The sequence below is a fragment of the Phodopus roborovskii genome, unplaced genomic scaffold, assembly GCF_943737965.1.
Source record: "Phodopus roborovskii unplaced genomic scaffold, PHOROB, whole genome shotgun sequence".
Lineage (NCBI taxonomy): Eukaryota > Metazoa > Chordata > Mammalia > Rodentia > Cricetidae > Phodopus > Phodopus roborovskii.
The window spans coordinates 22,372,994-22,397,210 of NW_026126409.1; the positions used below are offsets into that span (position 1 = coordinate 22,372,994).

The following is a 24,217-nucleotide window of genomic DNA, read 5'->3' on the forward strand; positions in this document are numbered from 1 at the left end:
TTACAAATAATATTTACCTTTGTGCTAGCCCACATCTTGATACGGTTAAGCACATGCTTGCCTGTGGTTTAATATTTGAAGGAGTTGGAGCAATGTAGTAAGCAAACAGCTTAAAAGGCCCAGAAAGACCCCCTCAGCTTAAAAATCTATTACTTTGCAGTGTGATATAAATGCATTTTGCTTCTGCTCAGAGCAATTTCCTAGTTTGCTCTTATTAAACCAGGAGACGGCTTAGCAGAGTTCTTGATTTATGAAACACATACTAGATTCATTAAGACCTTAAAAGATTTAATACATTTTATCAGGACATTAAATCTGTGCAGGCTTTTTAAATCAAATACCTGCCTTGCTTCATTCCCCATGCCCTGTACACTTGCTTAAGAACACTGCAATGTGGACTGACAAACATTATGGGTATTTCAGGCCTGATTTGGAAGTGTGTTAAAGTCTTCCTTCCCAAGATTTACAGCCCAACCTCTCCCCACGCTTGATCTTCCCAAGGAACAAGTGATTCATCTCTTTGGAATTTGGTTCAGTGGGATGGGCTGACATATGTATTTCCTACATCACACGTTTGTTCCATTCTACCCATCGCCGACCACCAACCAGTGGTTCTCGGCCTTCGTGATGCTGCAACCCTTTTATACATTTCCTCATGTTGTGGTGACCCCCAACCATAATTTAGTTTTGTTGCTACTTGATAACTCCAATTTTGCTACTGTTATGAACCATAGCATAAATATTTGTGGAGACAGAGATTTGCCAAAGGGGTCGACACCCACAAGTTGAAAACTCCTGCCCTAGACAGTGGGTTCTGTACTTCTGAGTTCTATAGGAATTCACCCTCCCCATCAGCCATCTTCCTCTAGAACTCTGGGCTCTGTGAATTTGGATCTTCAATATGTCCCCGAAGGCCAGTCACCAGCTTGTGATGCTATGGGGTGGGGAGACACCAGGCCTCACAGAAGTTAGGTCACTAGAGAAGTGCTCTCAGAGGGGTTATTAGAGCCCTGGTCCCTTGCTCTCCTCTCTGGCTCCTTCCCAGTCAGCCTGAGGCACATTGCTCTCTTCCTACCACACACCCCTGCCATGACATATTGTACCCACCAGGCCAAAAGCAATGTGGCCCAGCAACCAGACTGAATCCTCTGATGCCACGAACCAAGTAAACCTTTGCTCTTGAGTTCTTTATCTCAGGTGTTTTCATCACAGTGGTGGGAAGCTAACACGTTCCTGCCGGGAACCCAGGCCCACATCTCAGCCATCCTCAACCCTTGTGGAATAGCCCATGCAAAGCCACATCTGTACAATTTTTCACACTTGGGGAGCCTGCAGAAGGCTGCCTTCTTTTTCTTAATGCCTCACTTTTAAAACCTTGCAGTGATGCTTCTTGATTGGGACACTTTTGCTACAGTACTCAGGGGTGGAGATGAGCATTTGGCAACACCCGAGACACATTTCTTGTCACAACTGGGTGAGGCAGAGTGCGACTGGCCCCTAGGGATGGACACCAGAGCTATGGCTCATCACCTCACACAGCACAGGAGCGCTTCCTACTTCATACTTGTCAGGAGGAGGGGAGGCAAAAGTAAGAGTTAGCCAGCCTAAAGTGACAGCAGTGTGGAGACTGGGAAACTCTCCCATAGCATCGCGGCAAGTGTGTTCATCAGTCTTCCATCTGTAACAAAAATGCCAGAGATGATCAACTCACAAGGAGGAAAACCTTCTTTATTTGCACTCATGGTCTTAGAAGATTCTGTCCATGGTCACTAGCTCTATGGCTTATCATGGCCGGGGACAAGTCCACAATGGAGCAAGGCTGCTTGTTCAGCTCACCGTGGTGGTCAGGGAGTGCTCACAGCAAAGCTCCTCCTTGCAACCCTGTTCATCTGGGAACCTATCAGTGAGCTGAGCTATTGACTCTATCAGAGCCTACACAATCCATTCACCTCCCCCAAGGTCCCTACCTCTAAACACATAAACTTAGGATAAGAAAGAGTCAAACATAGCCACAGGTATCAGGGGCTCTTTGCTCCTAATGCACTTTCATGGCTTGTCTCAGAACCAGCTATTTTCCTGCACAACACCATCCACAAATAATCCAAACAGCTCTGGGGCAGGCTGGGAATTTGACTGGATGGCCAGTGCGGGGGGGGGGGGGGGGAAGAAGAGCTCAGGCTGTAAATGCACCCTCCCTCCAGGACTAGGTTGTGAGGGGTGTGGTACCCATGTTGTTCTCAGAGGTTTTTGTAGAGAACAAAGGGGATTTCCAGGGACCAGAGTGGAGGTCCTTTATTCCAGGACAGCCAGAGCCACACAGAGAAACCTGATCTCAAAAAGAAGAAACACTCTTCAAATTAGTGCTAAAATAAAATAAACTTTAAACCACAGTTACAACAGATTGAGAAACTGGGGGCTTTATATCCAAAATGAGATTTTTTTTTTTAGAATGTCAACATTTGATATTATCTTGACATCAAGCAAGTTCACCCCCCCCCCTTTTTTTTCAAGACAGGGTTTCTCTGTGTAGCCCTGGCTATCCTGGAACTTGCTCTGTAGACCAGGTTGCTCTCGAACCCAGAGATCCTCCTGCTTGGATTAAAGGTGTACACAATCACTGCCCAGTTTAAGCAAGTTCATTTTAATCATAAAGAATATAGTAACAGTAGAGAACAGTCAAGATGGCTTTCATAAGGATAAAAATGGATTGAGGGAGGGGGCTCGGCAGTTAAGAGCACCCAGAGCTCTTCAGAGGATCTAAGTTCAGTTCCCAGCACCCACACAGTGGCTCACAACTGTGTGTAACCCAATTCCGAAGGGTCCTCCTCTGGCCTGTGTGGACACTGTGTGTACATAGTGCATAAACATTCACACTGACAACATACTCATACACAAAAAACAAAAATAAAAACATGTACAGTTAATTATTATCACAGCTACTGTTGTGACTCAGGTTCCCCAAAGGGTTAAAGCTTAATGACATTAAGAAAAACATAAGGGATTAGACATGCATTTTAAAGTCGGTTTTTGTCATCATGGACAGAGAATACCATCACCTTAAGAATTAACCTTGCCTCAAGACATCCTCTGTAAACCTTGTGGAGCTTATTTGGACTTTTTGTGACTTTGTTTTAAACTTTTATGGTTTTGTTTGGTCTCTCAGATCCTAAGTGGACGAGTTTACATTGAACAAGAGCTTTAGACATATCAATGGTTTGGGATGAGGAAACAGTCTTTGTAAACAAGAACTCACAAGGGGAATGTCCTCAGAACTAAAGATCTTTCATGCTGACCTGTAACTGTAGCCTTAGATGACAAGCCATGTTGTTCATGCCTTTTAATTCTCACTAGAAATCATCAAGAGGGGCTGGAGAGATGGCTCAGAGAGATGGCTCAGGGGTTAAGAGCACTGGCTGCTCTTACAGACATCCCGGGTTCAACTCCCAGCACCCACACATGGCAGCTCACAACTGTCTATAACTCCAGTTCCAGGAGAATCTGACACCCTCACAACAATGCACATAAAATAAAGTTGAAAAAGAAATTATCAAAGACTATCACCTCTTATTTGTTTTCTTCCAAATTTTGGGAACATTCAGACATTTTAACCATTCTTAATACTTGTGAGACATGATTAACAAAATTGCACACATGCTCATGTGTTAGTTGCCCTCACAAACCTTGAGGCCCTATGTAATTAGGGCCTAATTGCATACAATTGTCTGGGATGGCCTTGTCCATTTCTTTCCTCTGATTAGGATTAATAATATAGAACAAATCCAAATACATAACAAATCGTTTAAGGCAGGCACAGCTGAAGGCACATAGATGTCAATTGTTAAACAGAGGAAATATTGTATAACATCATCTTAATAAGAGAAAGTTGGCAAATATAATAAAATAACTTAGTCTGTGAGGAAACTTTGGGGCAGACATGTTTTTGTCTGAGGTGGGTGGGTCAGAACCCAGAACCAGCTTTTTATAGGATGTGACCACTTATTGATATCATCAAAAAGGCACTGTTTAATAACTGAACCCAGTAGTTTACACTGGACAGGATACTCAGTCTTGAGTCCTGTGACAAGATGGACCCAAAGCATCGATGTCCTCCTTTTAGTTTGTGTGGAGCTGTCCAAATGAATCTTATCTCCTGGGTCTGATGGAGATCATGGTCACAGAAGATCTTGATGCTAGCAGGACCACTTATCTCCTCTTTCTTACTCCTCAGATGCTATCTATCCATTAGGGGTCCCCCTGTGGAAGGCTTGGACCTGCTGTGCATGGGGCGTGCGTGTGGAAACCACTTCAAATGTTCGTTCCTTTCTTTTGGACAGGCTGAAGGGGTTAATTACAATACATCCTTAGTTGCTCGGGCAGGAGATGGAGGTTTCTTTCACAGTTCAGGCATGAAGTTTGCTTCCTTATACACCTCCAGGCTCTTAGGGTATGGTTGGAGCCACTCATCTGTATGGGAGTGAAAGGCAACTGCCTTGGTTGTGTGGCTCACTGATTTCTTCACAGGTTGCCTACACCTTCTAGAAAAAGCTTCTTGAGCTGTTCATCTTTTCCCCCACCTCCACTGCCCCCTGACGCGATCTCATTCTCTTCTCCAATTCTTGCTCCTAAGTACTTTTTCAAACCTGTTGCCTTGCAAGAGACATGCCAGCCACAGCACATGTGCCCTTGGCTTAACCACAAGTCTGTATTTTCAGTGTCCTCCTCAGCCTTCATAGATGAAAACTGGGTGAAATAGGTGGGGACAGCAAAGGACTAAACAGCTGTTTTAGGAATGAGATCCCCAGACACCCGTACTTCAAGCCAAACAGCAAATAAGACCTGGGGCATGCAACATTACAGCAAAGGAGGAGGCTGAGGAACCCCAACAAGTTCAAAGCCCCAGCGCTTGATTCCAGAATTGTTAAAGCTGAGCCCTTCTTGCCCAAGAAACTGTCTTGGCAGCCTGTTAGTTTTGATTTGAAAATTGATAAATGAATGGAGGAGTTAAGAGTCAAAGAAGAAATCAGAGGATGAACACTTTTAATTTCCTTCCAGATCTTGCCCTGCTGTGGAATATTCCTTTACACTGTGGTTGTTTTGGTAGAGAAGCGGACTGGCCAATAACTGAACAGGTAAGTTTGTGCAGGAGAGCCGCTGCACTAGGAGAATGCTGGAAGAAGGAAGAGTGGAGTCTGGAGTCACCAGCCTGACACAGAGGGAGCAGGAGAGGAGCGTGCCATGTTAATTAAAATTAATACAGGTCCCACCATGTGGCAGAGCGTAAATAAGGGATATGGGCTTACTTAAAATGTAAGAACTAGTGGAACCAGGCTGTATCCCTGGTGCACAAAAGGACTTTGGGAACACGTTCCCCATGGAGGGATACTCTCTTAACCTAGAGGCAGGAGAGATGGGACCTAGTCCCTACTCCAAATAACTTGACTGATTTAGATGACCCTTCCAGGAAGGCATCACCCTAAATGTGGAGTTAGGGGGAGTTAGGGGGTTAGGGGGAGGGGTGGTCGGGGGGCATGGGAGGGTGGAAGAAAGGGAGGGAGGGAGTGATGGAGAAGGAACTGGGATCAATATGTAAAATAAGAAAAATAAATAAATTTTAAAAATGTAAGAACTAGTTAGTAATAGGCCTGAGCTATTGGCCGAGCATTTATAATTAATATAAGCCTCGATGTGTTTCATTGAGAGTGGCTGCAGGACAGGAAAACTCCACCTACATTGCCCTACTAAGACTAAGCATCTGCTGTGGGTGTTCCATCAAAGAAGGTACCTCTATTCACTGTGCACAAGTCACCAGCTTTTGCACCAAACAACAGCAGGTTCACCAGAGACAATGGTGACTGAAACAGCAGAAAGTAGCAGCTTACTTCAGGACTCATCACTTATCATGTTCTCCCAGGAGCTCTTCGCTCCCTAGAAGCAGCAGAAGTTTCCAAAGGAAACTGCCTGAAAAGGATGCCCAGAAAATGCAGCATTTGTAGAAAGACAGGCAGCAGGGAGCAGGGCAGAAAAAGGAGGAGCTGGGCAGACTATGTAAAGAACTAGAATGTAAAGCAAATCCAATCATATCTGTGCACCATGTTTTGCAGTGCCCATGATGGCCAGAAGAGAGAGTCAAAGCTCCTAAAACCAGGTCTATAGATGTCAGTGAGCTGCCCTGTGGGTGCTGGGAATCAAACCAGGGTCCTCTGCAAGAGTAGCTAGTGCTTCTAAATACTAAGCCACTGCTCCATCCCACCTTTAAATGGCTTTAAATCAGTTAAACTGCCTCTTTAGAAATCCTGTCTTATTGGAGAAGTGGATAATTTGAGAGGGAGGTCTGGAAGCTTTCTAAATCAAGGCTGTGTAACTTCTGTCAGAATACCCTTCCGAATTCCATTAACTTCTTCTCCAGATGCCATCCAATCACAAATGTTGTATCTTCAAATGAGCTTTTTAATCATCTGGTAAATGCAGACAGAAGTTTCTGGCCCGCCTCGTCCTGCAGCTGTTTAGTCCCAAATAAACACACAGAGGCTTATATTAATTATAAATTGTTTAGCTGATGGCTCAGGCTTCTTATTGGCTAGCTCTCTTTTAATTATCAACCTGTTTCTATTAATCTGTGTATCTTGGCAGAGAATGCCCAGGCAGCCTACCTTCCCAGTAGCTGCAAGGAGTCTCCCTTATGACTCACTCTCTGCCTTCCCAGAATTCTCCCAGTCTGGCAGTCCCACCTATACTCCCTGCCTGGCTACATCCTGCCTGTCCATTGGCTGAAACAGTTTCATTCGTCAACCAATAAGGGAAACATATATTCACAGCATACAGAAGGGCATCCCCATCAAGTAAATTCTTTCTTCCATAAGGCTCAGTTCACATAAAATCCTCTTCAGAGTGAGATGGCTCAGGGGATGAGAGGGTTGGGATGTCAGGCTTTCTATACAAGCCTGACAAACTGAGTTTGATCCCCTAAACTTACAGTGGAAGGAGAGGGGATAAGAAACCTCTATTTGCCTTTTTTTTTTTTTTTTTTTTTTTTTTTTTGTGGGCATTGTTGAGGTCCTGCAAGATGGTTGATTGGAAACTGACAAATTTAGGCCAGCAGTTTTGGTTGTCAAGGGGATGTTTGGGCCAGATCAACATCTAACTTGAAGCCCAGTTGTTTGAATTTTTTTTAAGCAAGCCAAAGGACTGTCTTTGGGAACAGAGGGCCTATTGCCCATGATTGTAGTCTAAAAAAAAAAAAATGGGCCAAGGCCAGATTTCTGGTCTGGAATGTCCCCCAGGGACAAAAGTTTCCCTGGAATGAAATTCCCAAGAGTTTTCAGAGAGAAGAAAGAGACTCCTGAAGTGGAGTCAAATTCCCAGGACGCTGCTGTGAACAAATAGATCCTTACCCACATGTGTGCTAAGAGGGGAGTGGCTGATGTTGGATGTAACTCTGGGAATAGCAAAGGCAGGCCTCATGGGACTTCAGGTCTCCTCAGAGGGCAAAGGGAAGAATACTTACCAATTCTGCCAATACTTACTTCAGGCTAAACACCTCCGCAACCCCATTCACCTATCAATGAGGCTGCCATGGCCCCTGATGGGAACTGCTATTTAGCCTTAGTGAGCACTAAGGTGGAGTGGCATTTGGAAGAGAAACTTTCTCTTCCAAATGGGGGTAGGACAGAGGTGAGGAAAGGACCCTGTAGGGCTGTAACACCCTCAAAGCCCTTCCTGGGTTTTGGTACCAATATGCAAGAATATAATGATTACCTGTAAGGAGAAACAAAAGATGAGAATTTAGATGACCTCAAACAGCTGAAGCAGGTTTTTGTTTTTTAAGCACAGAGAAAGATGCTTTCTCAAGCTGTGACCATACCTGACCATGGCCCAGGACCCAGTCACTTGATGACCAGAGCTCAGAGGAATGCAGATTCCATGCTTCAAGCTGAAGTTTGAGTGGATGAGGAGGGGGGGACACAGTGGGAAGGTAACTCTTTCCCTTAGACAAGCGGTTTCTGAAACTACACAGTCCGCTGTCTCCTTTTCTTCTGCAGTCCCCAAACATCTGGCTTCCTGGAACTTGGAATTCGGTTTCAGGGCCTTGGCTTTGGGAGAGGTTCTTTCCATTTCCAAGTCCTAAAAATCGCCTACATTGACAAGTGGCCATCTACTGTGTAAAAATGTTTTGTCAATTACTAAAAGCTAGTATTAAAGTGGTCACTTCCTAATCTGCAAACAAAATTACTTCAGTGGCTAGTTCAGAAATTCCCCACTTAGGAGGCAGCTTGGAGAACAAAATAGAAGGCTCAACATGAATGTCCCAGTTACCACACTGCTGCAGAGCCAGGTCAATTAGACCTTAGACTAGGAGACATGAAGTCTGGTTCTCTTCCTGGTCCACTCACTGTGTCCCTAGGTGTGGATGGTGGGCACAAGCTCACCATGGCAGGTGTTAACCAAGACAGAAAGCCCCGGTTATTAAGGAAATGCAAAGGAAGTTTTCAATGACTGTTGTTGGCCTCACCCCTCACAGAATCAGATTCCATTCATTAAAATCAGGACAATAATTCCTTGTTAATTACTTCATGTTGCTGTGGGGACCTCAAGGCTAAACAAAGCTCTCAGAAAAGTATAAAGAGCAATTAAGAGTAGGACTGTAGACTAGCGACGTCCTAATCTGAACGTTTGGAAGTTTTTTTTTTTTTTTTTTTTTTTTTTTTTTTTTTTTTTTTTTGTTTCGGCTGGTGCGACAGGAAAGCAGAGCAGAGGACAAGAACACTGCATCGCGCTGGTACCTGCTCCGAAAGAAAAAAAGAAAGGAAGAAATTCAGCTTTGCCGGAATCGAAGGAAACTAAGCCATCTCAAAAGTCAGAACCTCGGAAGGTGATAGCAGAGTCTTGGGGGTCGGGAGCCCATTCACCCAGTGCTGGGCACCTGCGCTTTGAGCATCCTTAGACCCGCAATCCCAGGTCTGTCTGCAGGAGCAGGGCCGGCTCCCGGGCGCCCCCCGGCGGCACCGCCGAGCACTGCCGCTCGCAACGCGAGGGGCGGGGTGGGCTGACGAGTCCGGGGTAGGGGACGGGTTTTTGCGCGGATTGATGGCGTCATCGAAGCGACTGGCCCGGAAGGAAGTAGCGTTCCGAGGGGTGTGGCGGTTTCTGCGGTTGCACGGGGGTTCAGACGTGTACGGAGCGCCTGGAGGGACAGCCTGGTACGCAGCCCCCGCCCCTCAGTGCACGTCGGGCCTCGCTGAGGCTCGGGGATGGAGCTGATCGTGGCGGAGCTCCGGAGCTCTGGCGCCCGCAGCCGCTCACCCTCAGCCTGCCCACCCGGGGGCAGAGAGACCCCCGTGTGCCCAATCTCCTGCCCACGGACCCTTCAGCGGGTCCGAGCGGAAGCTCTCGGTCGTGCCTGTCTCGTGGAGGAGGGCGGGGAAAGTGCGCGAGTTGGGGCGGGGTGAGGGCATTTGCAGAGAGGACGCTGCTGCTGCTCTGCAGCTGGAGGCCGCCACGGTAAAAAAATAAATAAATAAATAATAAGTTAGATCTGAGCGTTGGAATCCGCGCCCTGTGCCAATGGGCCGGTCTGTCACTATAGATTTTTCCAATCTCGGCCCCTGGACGTTTGTGGCCCTCCAGGAGTCCAGAGTACCTCGAGCTGAGGCACTCCCAGTTTCCTATAACCACCGAGCTCGGGGGCAAAGGATATGGGAGAGATCTGTCCCGTTTAAGTTAAGAAGTAACTGGGAAGATAGATGACAGACCAGAGAATTCCTACCTCGGAGCTCAACTCCCTTGCCTGCTGCCTCTCCCCAGAGTCCCAAGGGAATGACTGATAGTTTCCTTAGAAATGGCAGGCAATTAGAAGTAGGAGGCTCTGTCTAGAAATACATAGCCACAGCTGCCTGTCATTTGACATCTGTAATTTGGGCCAACACACTGCAGCTGCCGCTCTTCCCTTCCTTAACGAGTGGGTCCAGTGATAACACGTTAATGATAAGTGAGGCTGTGTTTTGAGCCTGTACCCAGTTGGCACCAGATCTCCCCTAGGTATTGGCAGTATCTGGGGCTAGTGCCTGTTCGCTGGAGTGGCCATTATACTCCCACAATTAAGGAACGGAATGTTGACCAAGAACAAGGATGAAATGAGCTGTAGATCTAGCTAGCATTTTGTTTCTACAACAGGCTGCTTGTGAATTACTTTGGTGAGCTACTGTCAGCACTGCAGCCTCTCTTCCTACATACCAGGCCATGCATTGTCCCCTCTCTTACCTCTAGGATACAGGTTCACTGATGGCTCAGTTGGGAGCAGTTGTGGCTGTGGCTTCCAGTTTCTTTTGTGCATCTCTCTTCTCAGCTGTGCACAAGATAGAAGAGGGTCATATTGGAGTATATTACAGGTAAGGGAGAAACAGGTGGCTCCCTTGTCAATGGCTCGCAGATCCTGCTAGCATCTGTAAGTTTTGTCAAATAGGGGAGCCCTTTTCAGGTGGAGCTACTAAGGCAGTGGCCATGGGTAAGGGCATATGTGTGTACTTATGTAAATTTAAAATTGTCTTTAGCATTTTAAGGCGATACTGATACTTGTATTTATAGGATTACGGGGGGGGGGGGGAAGCTCAAGGACACTACTCTCTTAAGATCTTTTCTGAGTAACTGTTTTTCCTTGCATCCCTTGAAGAATCTTGTCTCCACACCGCCAGGCTACCCCCTCCAAAAGTTGACAGAGTCCCACTTCTTGATGGCAGCTTGAGAACTGTGCTCTACTAATTTGCGAGACTGTTCCATGGTGTTGTTGAATTTGTTTGTTTTCATGCCAGGATTTCTCTGTGTAGTTCTGGCCGTTATGGAACTCCATCTGTAGACCAGGCTGACCTCAGTCTAAGAGATTTGCCTGCCTTTGCCTCCCTACTGCTGGGATTAAAGTCATGAAACACCAGTCCTGGCTTGAGAGAGTGTTTTCAAGTGAATATTTCAAGAAAGTATAAAGACTCTGCAGGCTGATTTATGTCAATCAAGGCAACTTTAGGAGCGTGACCCCTTAAATACTCTTGAGTTACTTTCTTTCCAGTGGCTTCTTTGGCCAAGGCTTTCATTTTAGGTTTTAGAAGGGGGATTTGCTTGACTGATAGTTTGCCTTGTGTTACTGAGGATCAAACTCATGCATGTTGAGCCGTTGCTCTACCACTGAACCACACTTCCAGCCTTTTTGAGACAGGGTTCCACTGTGTAGCTCTGGCTAGTTGTGAATGCTCTGTGTAGACCAGGTTGACTTAACTCACAGAGGTCCACGAGCCCATGCTTCCTGAGTACTAGGATTTAATGCAGGCATCAACATGTTCAACTTGATCTCTTTTATATGGCTCTTATTTAGTGCTTATTTATGGAACAGCAAGCTCCAAGATGCTCGTTGAGTTAGAGTTGTAGCGCAATGGAAGCACTTCTGACTAGCATACTCAAGACCACTAATTAAAAAGTAATAATAATAAAAAAGTTTTAAACTTTTGTTATTTCCACATCCTCTTTAGTAATTTATCTCTACCTTCTGTTTCCATGTTCCCCCAAAGCTTTTAATTTTGTCACTCATATACAGCTTGATTAGAAATATATATGTGTCAAAACATATATTGATACTTTATATGTATTGAAGTGACTTTAAAATTATTCTTGAACCAAGTGTGGTGGCTCAACACCTGTAATTCTACCACTTGGGCAAAGGCTGAGGCAAGAATGCTACTGTGAGTTTAGGCCATCCTGGCCTATGTAGCAAGTACTACACAAATCAGGGCTGTCTAGCAAGATCTGTCTCAAAAATGGTGAGATACCATACATATGTAAGTCCCTGGATGCTTCTGGAACATGGTCAGGTAAAGGCAAGTAAATCGTACCGTCTTGCTTTAAGATGGACTAAAACTTTGATTAAGCTCCTCTCCCTCTGTCATTACCTCTTTCTTGCCTCCTCTATCATGGAGTCTGTCACTTCCTAGTAAAGTGTATTTAAGGAGCAGAATGTAGCTCATAACAATACTAGCATGTGTGATACCCTCTGTTCAATCCTAGCACTGCCAAAACAATTCTTGTTTCAATTGCCTGTGTCACTGGCCTCCCAACAATAATGCTGCTCGTTGATGACTGTGTTACTTACTGGGTTTGGCATTCTGGTGATTAGCACGGGCCCAGCAGCTGGGACAGACTTCTCCCTTGCCCTGTATAGCCAGGGATTCTGCTGTCCTTATGCTGCATCACCTGCATACTTACTCCTCTGGTGGAAAAAAAGATGACTAATGGTTTTTAATTTTCCCATCAGGCTCCCTGGAGTGTTAGAGTTGAGACAGAAGGGAGAAAGGGAAAGGGGATGGACATGTCACTGTACATTACATTTTTATAGGAGTAGAGAGATGATTGGCCCGTAAATCTTGATCTGAGTCAGTGGTTCTCAACCTTCCTAACACTGACCCTTTAATACAGTTCCTCATGGTGTGGTGACCCCCCAACCATAGTTATTTTTGTTGCTACTTCCTAACTATAATTTTGTTACCATTATGAATCATAATTAAATATCTGGGTTTTTTTTTTTTTTGGATGGTCTTAGGTGACCACTGTGAAACAGTTGTTCAGCCCCCCACCAGGGGCCATGGCCCACAGGTTGAGAACCACCGATATTGACTGGGATATTGAATCCCCCTTTCTCCCTACTCTACAGAGGTGGTGCCCTGCTGACCTCCACCAGTGGCCCTGGTTTCCATCTCATGCTTCCATTCATCACATCCTATAAGTCTGTACAGGTATATGTGGCTGTGCGGTGTGGTTGGAGCACTACATATTCGGGTTGTTGACTCATACACAATTTGAAATTACTTAGCTGTTAGATGAAGCAGATGCCTTTTCTGGGGCTTTCTTAAGGACCTCTCTCTCACACGCCCAGAGAGAGTGGCAGGGCCAGGGGCTCTTATGATATTACTTGATCATTGAAATAGCTGAATGGAGCTATTGCCTTGCCTTGGCCTGTCAACCCCAAGTGGAGATTATTTCCTCACTTTCAAAGTGGGACTAAAGACTTTGTTATGAATGTTTAGAAGAAAAGTTGAGTGTTTGTATATATTAAATCACAGGTTACCATGACAGGTGGAGATAAAACAGGGAATTTTGCTTGTAATGTGTGAACTTGCTTGGGGAAGGAAGTTGGTTGGGTAAGGGCCAATGCCATGTAAAATAGGAGAATGTTAGAATTAGCTGTAGTCGGTCTCCTCCAGGCTGAGGTAAACTTAGCATCGCTAGAGTACATCCAACTAAGAAAACTCAGGCAACCCAGCAAGGGGCTGGGGATGTCACACAGAGACAGAGATGGTGACAGAGGCTAGCTCAGTTCCTGGCACAAAAGAGTGAGAGGGAGGGAGAAGATGAAAATAGCCCAGCAGAGTGACCACCTGCCCTGGTGAGCGGCTTGCCTTTGCTATGCTTTGTGGACTTCCCAGAACCTTGGGTGCTTTTTCTTATCTGAGACTCACTAGTGCTGAACAGGTACTGTATTCTGAAGCCAGGCAGAAGGGGAGCATGCTGCTTCAGCACTTGTAAGACACACTCGTCAGGCTCCAAACTCAATGTCCTTTCTTTATGATCCAGCCCGTTCATATGTGCTTCAGGCACAGGAACACCCGAGTAGGTACTTTTGCTTGGTTTCAAACCTCAGCCTGTTGAGGGGGATTAGGTAGGATAGCAGTCAGTTACAAAGGTTTTTGGGGCTTCCTGACAGTAGGTTGGTCTCTGTCACTGCCTGTTTTGCATGATTTGATGTTTCCTCTGTCTCCAGACCACTCTCCAAACAGATGAAGTGAAGAACGTACCATGTGGGACCAGGTAAGGTACCAAGAGGGAAGGTGGTGAGCCCCAGCCAGTAAGAGGAAGGACTGACGGAGAGCCACAGTGAGACACAGTGATGTGGAGAATAGTGAGGGAAAGGAAGTGCCAAGGATGAGAGCCAGGATGAGAGACAAACTTCTGGGCACCCAGTTAATCCTTTTGTTATTTCCCATGTAGTCATTTGCTTTGATCAAAAGGTACTAGTGACTTAAAAGATAGGAAGTACCCTTCCCTCCTTTCCTTCCTGATGTGCAAAGGTCTTGCTGTCTCCTTGGAGGACAGGGGGTGGGGGTCTATAAGCTCTGCACGCCTCCTGCTTGGAAGTGTAAGCTGCCTCACATCCCATGAACATTAAACTCCTGTCCTTCTAATCACATGGTCTAAGCCCTCTTCTTAGGAGATGTCACCAGATTCCAGAACTCACCAGTAACTTCCTTGTCGCTTTTTCCTCCGACAGTGGTGGTGTGATGATCTACTTTGATAGAATTGAAGTGGTGAACTTCCTGGTCCCAAATGCAGGTATGTCTTCCAGCTTGTCCCTGCTCACGCCTTCACCATCTGTGGGCCCCACAAGAACCGAGAAATGAGGAAGCTGAGAAAACTTTGAGAGGTTTGAAGTCTTGGCTCTCTTATGCTGAGCCCTGTCCTTCCCCACAGTGTATGATATAGTGAAGAACTATACTGCGGACTATGACAAGGCCCTCATCTTCAACAAGATCCATCATGAGCTCAACCAATTCTGCAGTGTGCATACACTTCAGGAAGTCTACATCGAGCTGTTCGGTAAGAATGTAGCCATCATCAGTGCCACACACACACACCGCCCAAGGCATGTCAGCCTTCAGCAGCCCTGTATCTGTCTGCCTCTAAGCTACCACACCATAAAATGTGAAGTACACAGGAAACAGTCACTAAGAGTTCCAGGTAATACAGACCGCCAAGCATGGTGGTCTGTACCTGTAATCCTAGCACTCAGGAGGCTGAGACAGGAGGATCCCTGAGTTCAAGGCCAGCCTGGGCTACAAAGTAAGAGTTTTCCTAAATAAATAATGCCCCAAAAAGAAAAACTAAGATGTTCAGAACAATGGGAAGATCTTTGTAGTAGTCAGACGTAGCGCTGGAGTAAATAAAGGAGTCCCTGCTGGCCTGAACAGAGGACTAGAACAGAAATGTTCTCACTGTCCCAGGAATACTATTCTATAGTGAGAATGCAGTGGCTTCTAGAAGAATCTGACAAGGCCATGTAGCCTACCACACTCATTTTAAAATTAGTATACTGGGGCCAAGAACAAGAAAACAAGAGCTGTTGCTAGTAGACAGCAGAGCTGCAACCAGACCCTGTCCTCCCCCACTGTCACTCGAGTGTTCTTCCCACTGATTGCAGGTTGCCAGGTGTGTGTGGTGAGAAAGGTAGCTTTGTGCCATGTGAAATGGGTGGGAAGTGACTGAAGAGGCCGAGGATGCTGTCAGATCTTTAGAGCTGGAGTTACAGGTGGCTATGAGTGGTACATGGGGCTGGTAACTGATCTTGGGTCATCTGGAAGAGCAGCAAGTGGTGTTTGCTTTTGCTACAGGGTCTTAGGCAGTAGCTCAGGCTGGCTTGGAACTCACTGTGTAACCCAGACTGGTCTCAAATTTATGACACTCCTGCCTCAGCCTCCTTAATTCTAGAGTTGCATACATGAGTGCCCCCCCATGTCTCCAAAATTAATTCTTGATTTGATAATAGCTATAATACTGCATCAAGTGCTCTTAACCACTTAACCACTGAGCTATCTTTCAGCCCCTTGTTTTGTGTTTTCACTAATAAAATTACTAGATTTAATAACTACCTTTTAGTGACAAGATCTCATAGCATAGCCCAAGCCAGCCCTATGGTCCTCCTCCTTCGGTTTCTCAGGTGCTGGGTTTTAGGCTTGTGCTTCTGTGCCTTGCTTTCCTTGCTTCTTTTCTAAAAACCAGACATAACCACGTTCTACCCTCCTCTAAGGAACTGTGGGCCTGCCTTCTCTTGAAGCTGCTCAGGAATGTTTTAAATTGTTTCTTGTTTCTTAAGCCAGGTACCCTGGAAAGCCTGGCTGGTGTTTTAAACAATGAAGAAGCTTTACTTTGAGGCCAAAGTGGAAGTTATGCCTAGCTGCTCCAGGGTCTCAACTTAGGCATCTGGCTTGTTATGAGCACTGTTTTGGAAAGACAGTGAGCGGGCTAGTGTTTCCGCTTGCACCTTTTTCTCTCCTCACGCAGACGGCCTGACAGCCCTATTTGTGTCTGTCTTGATTCCAGATCAAATTGATGAAAACCTCAAGCTGGCTTTGCAGCAGGACCTGACCTCCATGGCCCCTGGGCTTGTTATCCAGGTAAGCATTGCTCAGTGGGGAGTGCTTGTACTTGACATTGCATGCATCCTCCTAAGGGATGCCGTTTTAGCACAGGACACCAAGAGACCATTGGAGCGTGTGTCCCTGACCACTTTCATCCTCCCATCAGTTGTTATTTGTGCCCTTCTCCAGGCTGTACGAGTGACAAAGCCCAATATACCTGAAGCAATCCGCAGGAACTATGAGCTGATGTGAGTATGCCCTGTGCCTAAGCTGTGCCCCGTGAGCTCCCCCGGGCCCATCCCAGAGCAGCAAGCTCAGCTTTTCCCTTGAGCACCTGTTAGTCTGTTGTACTCTAAGGTTGGGCAGGCATGTGAGTACTTGGGGCCACAGAGGAACCATGGAGAGCAGCGATGCTTTTAAAAGACAAAAGAATTGTAGCAGAAGTGGAGATAACAGGGACAGATATGTCAACTTGCTGGCAGGTCTGTTTTATTAAAGTAGAATATTCCTGTTTTGTTTTACTCTGAGAGGGCCTTGCAAGAGTCCAGGCTAGCCTCAAGCTCCTATTCTCAAGCTACTCAGCTTCCTGAGTAGCTGGGACTACAAGCTTACATACACTGAGGCATTGTGTTTTATTTCTCACAAAAGAAAGCCTTACAACAGATCAGTACAGGCTGAGCCACTGAACACCCTGCACAGGGGCGCAAAGATGCCCTTGTGTGCTTCCCCTCAGCCGGGTTGGGCTTCTCAGCAAGCACTGAAGGTCTCCAGAACAGCCTCACAGCTGTGTGCTTCTTCCTTCCAGGGAAAGCGAGAAGACGAAGCTTCTCATTGCAGCCCAGAAACAGAAGGTGGTGGAAAAGGAGGCAGAGACAGAGAGGAAGAAGGCCCTCATTGGTCTGCACATGGTTCTCTAATCCTCCTTCAGGGAAGAAGGGGTTGGGGGTGGTGGGAGTGTGTAAGGAAGGCCAGGGCATACTTAACATCCTCCACAATGCCTCCAGTGTGCTGAGGTGGCATTCACCTCAGGAGCCAAGTGGAAATGGTTGGATGGTGGGCACAGATAGTGAGTCTTGAGTTTTTCAAATGTGAAGTAACTCAATTATTATATCAGCACCAGAGGAGAGTACTGTCCTTTTTTGTTTGGTTGGTTTTTAAATTTTATTTATTTATACACACACACGGGGGGGGGGGGGGTGCTTGTTAGTAGGAGCTCATATACCATGGCACAGTTGTGGCGGTCAGAGAACAACTTTGGGGAATGGTTCACTCCTTGTACTATGTACTCAGGTTGCCAGACTTGTCTGGCAAGCACTTTTACCCACTCGGCCAGCCTTCTTGAGGTGCTTGCTTTGTTTTACTGAACTCTGAAATTTATAAACATGTCTGAGCTTGTGTGGCAAGTAAGAGGGCACACTGGAGCTCCGCTCCAGATCTCTGGTCACAGCAGTCACCTGAGCTGTTTCCTAAAGTGCCCATCAGGTGCAAATTATTCTTTAAAGGGTTGACTTGGGAGAGAAGTTAGGCTATACCCTGACTTCCGGGAAGCATGCCTTTCTCCTAGATCAGCAGTTTGATCTCCAGTTACTGTTTGATGCTGATGTACTCCTGTGCTCACTGGGCCATTCGTCTCTCAGGTGTGCCTATTGCAGCTGCCCTCTGTGGACTTGGCTCTGTGAGCATACCCATTCAGGTATTAGGGCACTCAGGTCAGGGGAAGGTACAGTCAATCTAGGTTTGCTGTTTTTACATTGACTATCTGTATGAGAGTATATGGGCACATGCATGCCATGGCTGCTTATGTAGAGGCTAACAACCTGTGGGAATCGGCTCTCTCCTTTCACCGTGTGGGTCCTGGAATTGAACTTGCATCATCAGGCTTGACAGTTGGCACCTTTACCCACTGAGCCATCTCACTGCCCTCCCCAGGCTTTTTGACATGTCAGCACTAAATCATTTCTCTACTTCATTTACTCAGAGGCAGAAAAAGTGGCTCAGGTTGCAGAAATCACCTATGGACAGAAGGTGATGGAAAAGGAGACGGAGAAAAAGATTTCAGAAATTGAAGGTGAGTAGACATGATGTCGTGCCTGGCAGAGCTTGGTGACTAAGTCATTTTCTGTACTCTTTAGTCTCTGTTCTTGAGTGTGTGATGTCTCTGAACTGCTAGCTCTCCTCTGCTTAGACCTGGATTTAGAACTCTGACCCTGCCCTGCACAGTAAGCAGATCTTCACGGAACATTTGTTCAGCAAGTGTCAGTCATGTTGATTATGTACTGGGCATTTTGTTAGGAACAAAAAAGAAATCAAGGGCTGGTGACATGGCTCAGTAGATTAGTGTTTACTGCCAGACCTGAGGACCTGAGTTCCATACCCAGAGCCCTCATGGTGAAAAGAAAACCAACTCCTGAAAGTTGTCATCTGACCTCTATATACTCACCATGGCATGCTTGCACACAACACACACACACAAAAATAAATAAGATAAATGTTTGTAAATAAGTAATTTATTAAATAGATCTGAGAGCAAGGGTGTCCGTCCAGGCAAGGTAACATATTCCTATAGTCTGAGCACTTGGGGAAAATGCAGAATGGGGCAGGGAGTTAGAGGATATTCTGGGACATCCTAAGCTACAGAGGAAGACCCTGTCTCAAAAATAAAAAGAGAGAAAGAGAAGAAATGAGACAGAACGGTCCCTGTTGACCTGGAGCTCAGTTGAGCAGGTATGTCTGAGCTACCTTCTCTCCAAAAGCACCCTAGGCCCAGGCATGTTGGTGCATACCTCTGTCCTGCCAAATCAAGATCCCATTAGGGGAGGGGAGTCGGTGGCTTGCATTGTTTTCATCTCAGGTTTGCTCTCCAGGTCTGATCAAGTATAGCATTAGCCTTGGCGAAGGTGCTTTTCAGCACTGTCCGCTCTGGAGCTGAGGAGAAGCGTTGTTGTTAGCTCTCTTGACCATTGCTCACCTTCAGTTCCCCTCCAGAGCCCTCCTCCCCACTACCCTCACTTTGCTTCACATGGTGATCCCTATAGTCCTAGGACTGTGGATGTGGAAAAGAAGGATTTAGCATTCCAAGCCAGCACGGGGTCACATAGAAAAACTATTAAGTTACCATCAACAGACCAGAGAGATGGCTCAGCTGGTAAAAGCACTCACTGCCAAGCCTGAGGGCCTGAGTCTGGGCATGGTTGAAGGAGACAACTGATTTTCCCAATTTGTCCTCTGATCTCTACACATGTGCCATGGTGTACATGCCCTCCCCTAAATAATAAGTGAATGTAATCATTAAAAGGTTTTAATTTGTTAAAGGGGTGAAAGGAAACAGTAACAGCCACAGTACAGCATCCCCAAAGAAGTGACCTTTGTCCCTTGAGAAATATGTGACTGATTGAAGCTGGCTGGTGTGTCCCCAAGGCCGGGAGTTCAGTGTTGAGTGGTGCATCAATGCTGAGCAGGGAGATGCACTGTTGCACAATGAGAGGAAGCAGGTCTGAGTCTAAACAGTGTTCCTCTGGACCACCATATGTAATTGTAGAGTTGACCAGCTTACTCACTATTAGAATCTTTGGGGAAATGAAGTTGGAAAGGGAACTGACTATTCAGTCTTAGGGTGGACCCATGACAGGCATGGCAGTGTGTGTCTGTAATCCCCGCACTGAGGAGGCTGACGAAGGATGATGCCACAGTAGAGGTTTTCCTTTTTGCATTAAACTGAAACTCTTGCTACTGTCTTAAAGATCTTTCTTAGGTTACTTTGTTTTTGAGAAATGCTTTCTCTGTACTATTAGGAAGACTACATAATCCAGGACTAGCCTGAGCTGTAAGGTGAGGCCATTTCAAAATCAAAACACACTAAAAGCATCCCTCAAGGTCATAGAGACCAGGAAATGTCTTTGTTGGTTTTTGTTTTCTGCAGTGCCAGGAATGGGAGCTGGGGCTTCGTTTATGCTGGCCAAGTGCTAGCCCACTGAGCTGTAATTGCCAGCCCCAGGGCACGGGCTTCTGTACCTTCCCAAGTATTGTTTTACTTGATCCATTTCCCTGCACCCTTCACCCCTTAGATGCTGCGTTTCTGGCCCGGGAGAAGGCAAAGGCTGATGCTGAGTGCTACACTGCTCTGAAGATAGCAGAAGCAAATAAGGTAAAGGCCCGATCCCACCATACTGAGGATGCATTTGGGTTTGCCACTGCCTGCCCAGCATCTGAACAAAAGTACTGAGGAGCCCATGCTGTGTGAGATAGCCACTTCTCTTAGGTGGGAAAGGCTTAGTAGAAGTTCCATTTTTGTGTTAAACATGGAAACTCTTGACACTGTTGCTACTCTGTCATAAGACCTTAGATTACTTTCTTAGAAAAATGGTTTCTGGGTAACAGGAAGACTGTGGAAAGTAGAGGAAGTGTGTCTGCTTGACAGGGCCCTTCTCCAGATGAAAGCTGAGAGGTCACCACCAGTTTTTCTCTGATGTCATCTCCTGTGCTTTCTTCACTTTTCTATTGCAGCTCAAGCTGACCCCAGAATATCTGCAGCTGATGAAGTACAAGGCCATTGCTGCCAACAGCAAGATTTACTTTGGCAAAGACATCCCCAACATGTTTATGGACTCTGCAGGTGGTCTGGGCAAGCAGTTTGAGGGGCTGACTGACAAGCTGGGCTTCGGCTTAGAAGATGAGCCCCTAGAGGCGACCACAAAGGATAATTGAAAAAAAAAAAAATGTATACAACCTCTGATTGTGACGCTTAGAGAGAGCTTTATTTTTAAAAATGAAACAGAATGCTCCTCCTTCCCACACCACCTTCTTAGACTCTTCAAGTTACTGTGGTTAAAAAAGGAAGAAGTGGATATAAACCTACCCCCTTCTGGGAAGGGAGAGCAGATGGAGAATTGTTTTTAATTTTAATTCAGGTAAGTAGGTTGTATGACTTCTGGTAAGGTGTGTGCACCATAGATTTGACCTCTAACCTGCAGGCACCAGCTTAGTGGGAGATGTGTGGCTACTGCTTCCTCATGGTTTGATTTCCTTCATGGGAAAATTGGTTCCACGGTTCTCTTCCTTGCCTCTGACCGGGCAGTGTCTGCATGTGGGCTCCCAGATAACCAGGCATCTGCTGTGGCATGTCAGCTGCAGAGGGAGAGCAGTGGTCTAGGCTCTTTAACAGTGTGAGTGGGTTACTCTAGAGTTAAGCTGGGTTGAGCCCTCCTTAGGAAGAACCTGGTGCTAGGTTTTGCAAGGTTTTCTATACACTATATACTCTTGCCCTAGTGTTTTCTGACTACATTTCACCGAAGCAGGGCTCGTCACCCCACACACTCCTTTCAGATTCTTACCTGATCTGTGATTTGATTTTTTTGCATAATCTATTCATTAGTTCCACTCATCAAGATGGGAACAAGCAAGTGTCGGACTGACTGATGAAGTAGTCTTCTTGTACCATTTGGCTACTTAGGTGTATACCTTTAAGACCTTATCATTATGGAGATTCTTCATTGAAGAGCTCTTGACACTGGAGGAGAAAAGAGCCAGCCAGTAGACATCCAAGTAGTAGTGCCTGTGGCCTGTGCTGGGGGTTTATCTGACACGCTGATAAAGAGATCTTTTAAATCCAGAGCAGCTTCATAGATGTAAGGCAGAGTTGATGCCCATGCCCTATGGGCAGCATTGAATCCTCATGTTTTGTTTTTCATTGCTAGTTAGGAAGACAAAGAGTCACTCTAGGAGATTTAGGATGGAAAGAACAAATATGAAAGAACAGTATTTCTTAGATCCTGAAATTGGCCCGGGTGGGGGCAGGACTGCAACTTGTATGGCCTGTGAGTGCTGTACAGAAGGCCTTTGTGGACTGCAGCTACACAGAGTCAGTGCTGCCATGGTGGTACCCTGTGTAACCGTGCCCAGCTCCAGCCTAGGACTTGGCCTTATAGTAGTTGCCCCCCCCCCATACAAAGCACCTATTGTAATCTTTAGGCGAATACTATAAATGCTATTTTCTGGCATCAATCCTCATTTTTGGCTCTATAAGTCAGGCCAGTTTGCTTCTAAGTGACTGGCACTAGGCTTGTCAGGTTTTGGAGAAGCATTTGTCCTGCCTAGAAAGAAGCAAAGTGTTAATTCCACATACTTCAGATGTTACCCTTCTCTGATCTAACTCCTTTTACAGAGACTTCTCAGGCCACTGGTCCTGGTCACACTTTGTACAGATTACAAAGTGTTCCTGGAAAGGATAGATTCTAATGTGCTCATGAGTTCCTGCAAAAGTGGGATTTTGTCCCAAAACCAACTCATCTTCTTCCCACTTGCTGCTGAAAATCACTTGTTGAGAGCAACATGCCATAGCCAGCATCCCCTCTTCCTCCTGAGCCTCAGAAACACTATTTCACTGGAGTCAGTGCAGGAGTAAGTCTGAAAGTCTGTCTGCTACTTAGGTTCAGGTAGCTGGTTCCTTATCACAAAGAGCCTCCCAGCATCCTTATCACAAAGTCCTGCTGCAAGTGCTGCTTCCTCGCCCCTGAATGTCACTTCTTTAACAAAGCGTGTGAATGTTCCCATGTCATTAACAAACTGAGTACATGTTAATGTCTGTCCCAGCAGTAAAATCATGGAGTTCAGCTGACTTTTTAGTATGGGACACCTAGCCCATCTGTCTGTGTGACTTTGTTTTTTGTAATACTAGAATGTCTGTAAAGCATTTAAATTCAAAACATGTGAAATGTGATAAGCCTGCAGTTTTGTAGGCAGTGAAGTCATGGCTGCTATTTATATAGAGAATTTCTATCAAAATAAGAAACTTGTTTGTAAAATTCAGTTTTTGTAGGATTTTCCCAAGGCACAGCTACCTTGGTAGAATGTTTCTCACTCACTAAACTTCATAGAAGCAGTTCCTATTCAGAACAGTTTTTAATCGCTTTTCAATATATGGTCAATGTTTGTAAGAAATCCTACGTTTAATAACTTTTTATAACTAAAAGTAGATGGGAGAGGAGTCCGTGTGGTTGCTAAGTTGAGAAGCAGGGAACCACAGAATGAGCTTATTAATAGAGTGACCTTAAGAAGGGAGTGTTTCCTAAATGACTGTGGGTAATTGTATCTTGTAAAAGTAAGACAGCCATGTTTACTGACCTGGACTATCGTAAGTTGGAAATTGATAAGCTGTACATTGACAAATAGCTACTCTGTCTGTAAACTTCACCTATTTGGTTGTCTTCAGTGGGATTCTAGCCACTGTTTGTTTCCTTATAAAAGCTGTAAAGGGCAATCATGTGTTTGTATTTCCATTCCTTTTTATCTCTACTTCTGTGTAAACTGGTGATTTAATAGTCAAAGCAATTTTTTCAATGTGCCCCAAGGGCATTAGTGAGCCTTTATAACTGAAAAATGATTCTTGTTATATTAATCATTCCATAAATACTAGATTAATTACCTTGGATTAATAGCTCCAGGAATTGTTTCAGACAACACGAAAGGTCTCATGTGAATATACTTATATCTTAGTCTTGCTAAATAAAATGGTTTTTGTCTTTATTTTTTTTATTAAAATAAAATTTACTAGTAGCTAATACTAGGAGAGGTAATAGAAATAAACTTTCCTGTTTCCCTAAAAATATATCCAGGTTATATGTTCTTCCCAGCATGATGATGCAAGCCGTTAGCCCCAGGCAGAAGCAGGAGGGCCTATTTGAGGCCAACTTGGTCTGCATAGTGAGACCCTATCAAAAACATACAGAATGAACACACTGCTGTGTTTCTTCAAAAGATAGAGGTATTCCCAGTTGACCCAAAACTCATGTTATAGCAGTTTAAGTAGGTAACTCCCAGACTGGGCACTGCAAACTGCCTGGCCTAGTGTCACCAGATAAATGTCGATGTCAATTAATTTTACAACTATGTCCCATCCTAAATACTGCACAAACCAACTTTTATAGAAGAATTGTTCCTTAACCTGAAATTCACATCTACCTGGGTATTTTAAATAAGAAGTTATGTGTAGTGCAGGGTGTTTTGCCTGCATGCACCTTGCACCTATGGAGACCAGAAATGGAATCCCTGGACTG

At 45.5% G+C, this 24,217-nt stretch overlaps 1 protein-coding gene across 4 annotated transcripts in view; it reads left to right on the plus strand.

Annotated features, from left to right (window-relative positions):
* Erlin2 (ER lipid raft associated 2) overlaps positions 1 to 23,769 on the plus strand; it is a 553,984-nt gene extending 530,215 nt beyond the window's left edge. Inside the window, exons 2-13 of one of the 4 annotated variants that reach the window (XM_051182204.1) lie at positions 9,466 to 9,498; positions 10,264 to 10,385; positions 12,689 to 12,770; positions 13,796 to 13,842; positions 14,303 to 14,364; positions 14,503 to 14,628; positions 16,129 to 16,202; positions 16,356 to 16,414; positions 16,972 to 17,063; positions 18,145 to 18,234; positions 20,231 to 20,310; positions 20,670 to 23,769. In XM_051182204.1, coding sequence (XP_051038161.1) covers positions 10,279 to 10,385; positions 12,689 to 12,770; positions 13,796 to 13,842; positions 14,303 to 14,364; positions 14,503 to 14,628; positions 16,129 to 16,202; positions 16,356 to 16,414; positions 16,972 to 17,063; positions 18,145 to 18,234; positions 20,231 to 20,310; positions 20,670 to 20,870 — 1,020 coding nt within the window. In that variant the 5' untranslated portion in view covers positions 9,466 to 9,498; positions 10,264 to 10,278 and the 3' untranslated portion in view covers positions 20,871 to 23,769. Of the gene's footprint in view, positions 1 to 9,100; positions 9,198 to 9,440; positions 9,499 to 10,263; positions 10,386 to 12,688; positions 12,771 to 13,795; positions 13,843 to 14,302; positions 14,365 to 14,502; positions 14,629 to 16,128; positions 16,203 to 16,355; positions 16,415 to 16,971; positions 17,064 to 18,144; positions 18,235 to 20,230; positions 20,311 to 20,669 lie in introns of those variants that run through there. The other 3 variants (XM_051182206.1, XM_051182207.1, XM_051182205.1) reach the window with 3 other exon arrangements.
* Positions 23,770 to 24,217: the final 448 nt, after the last annotated feature.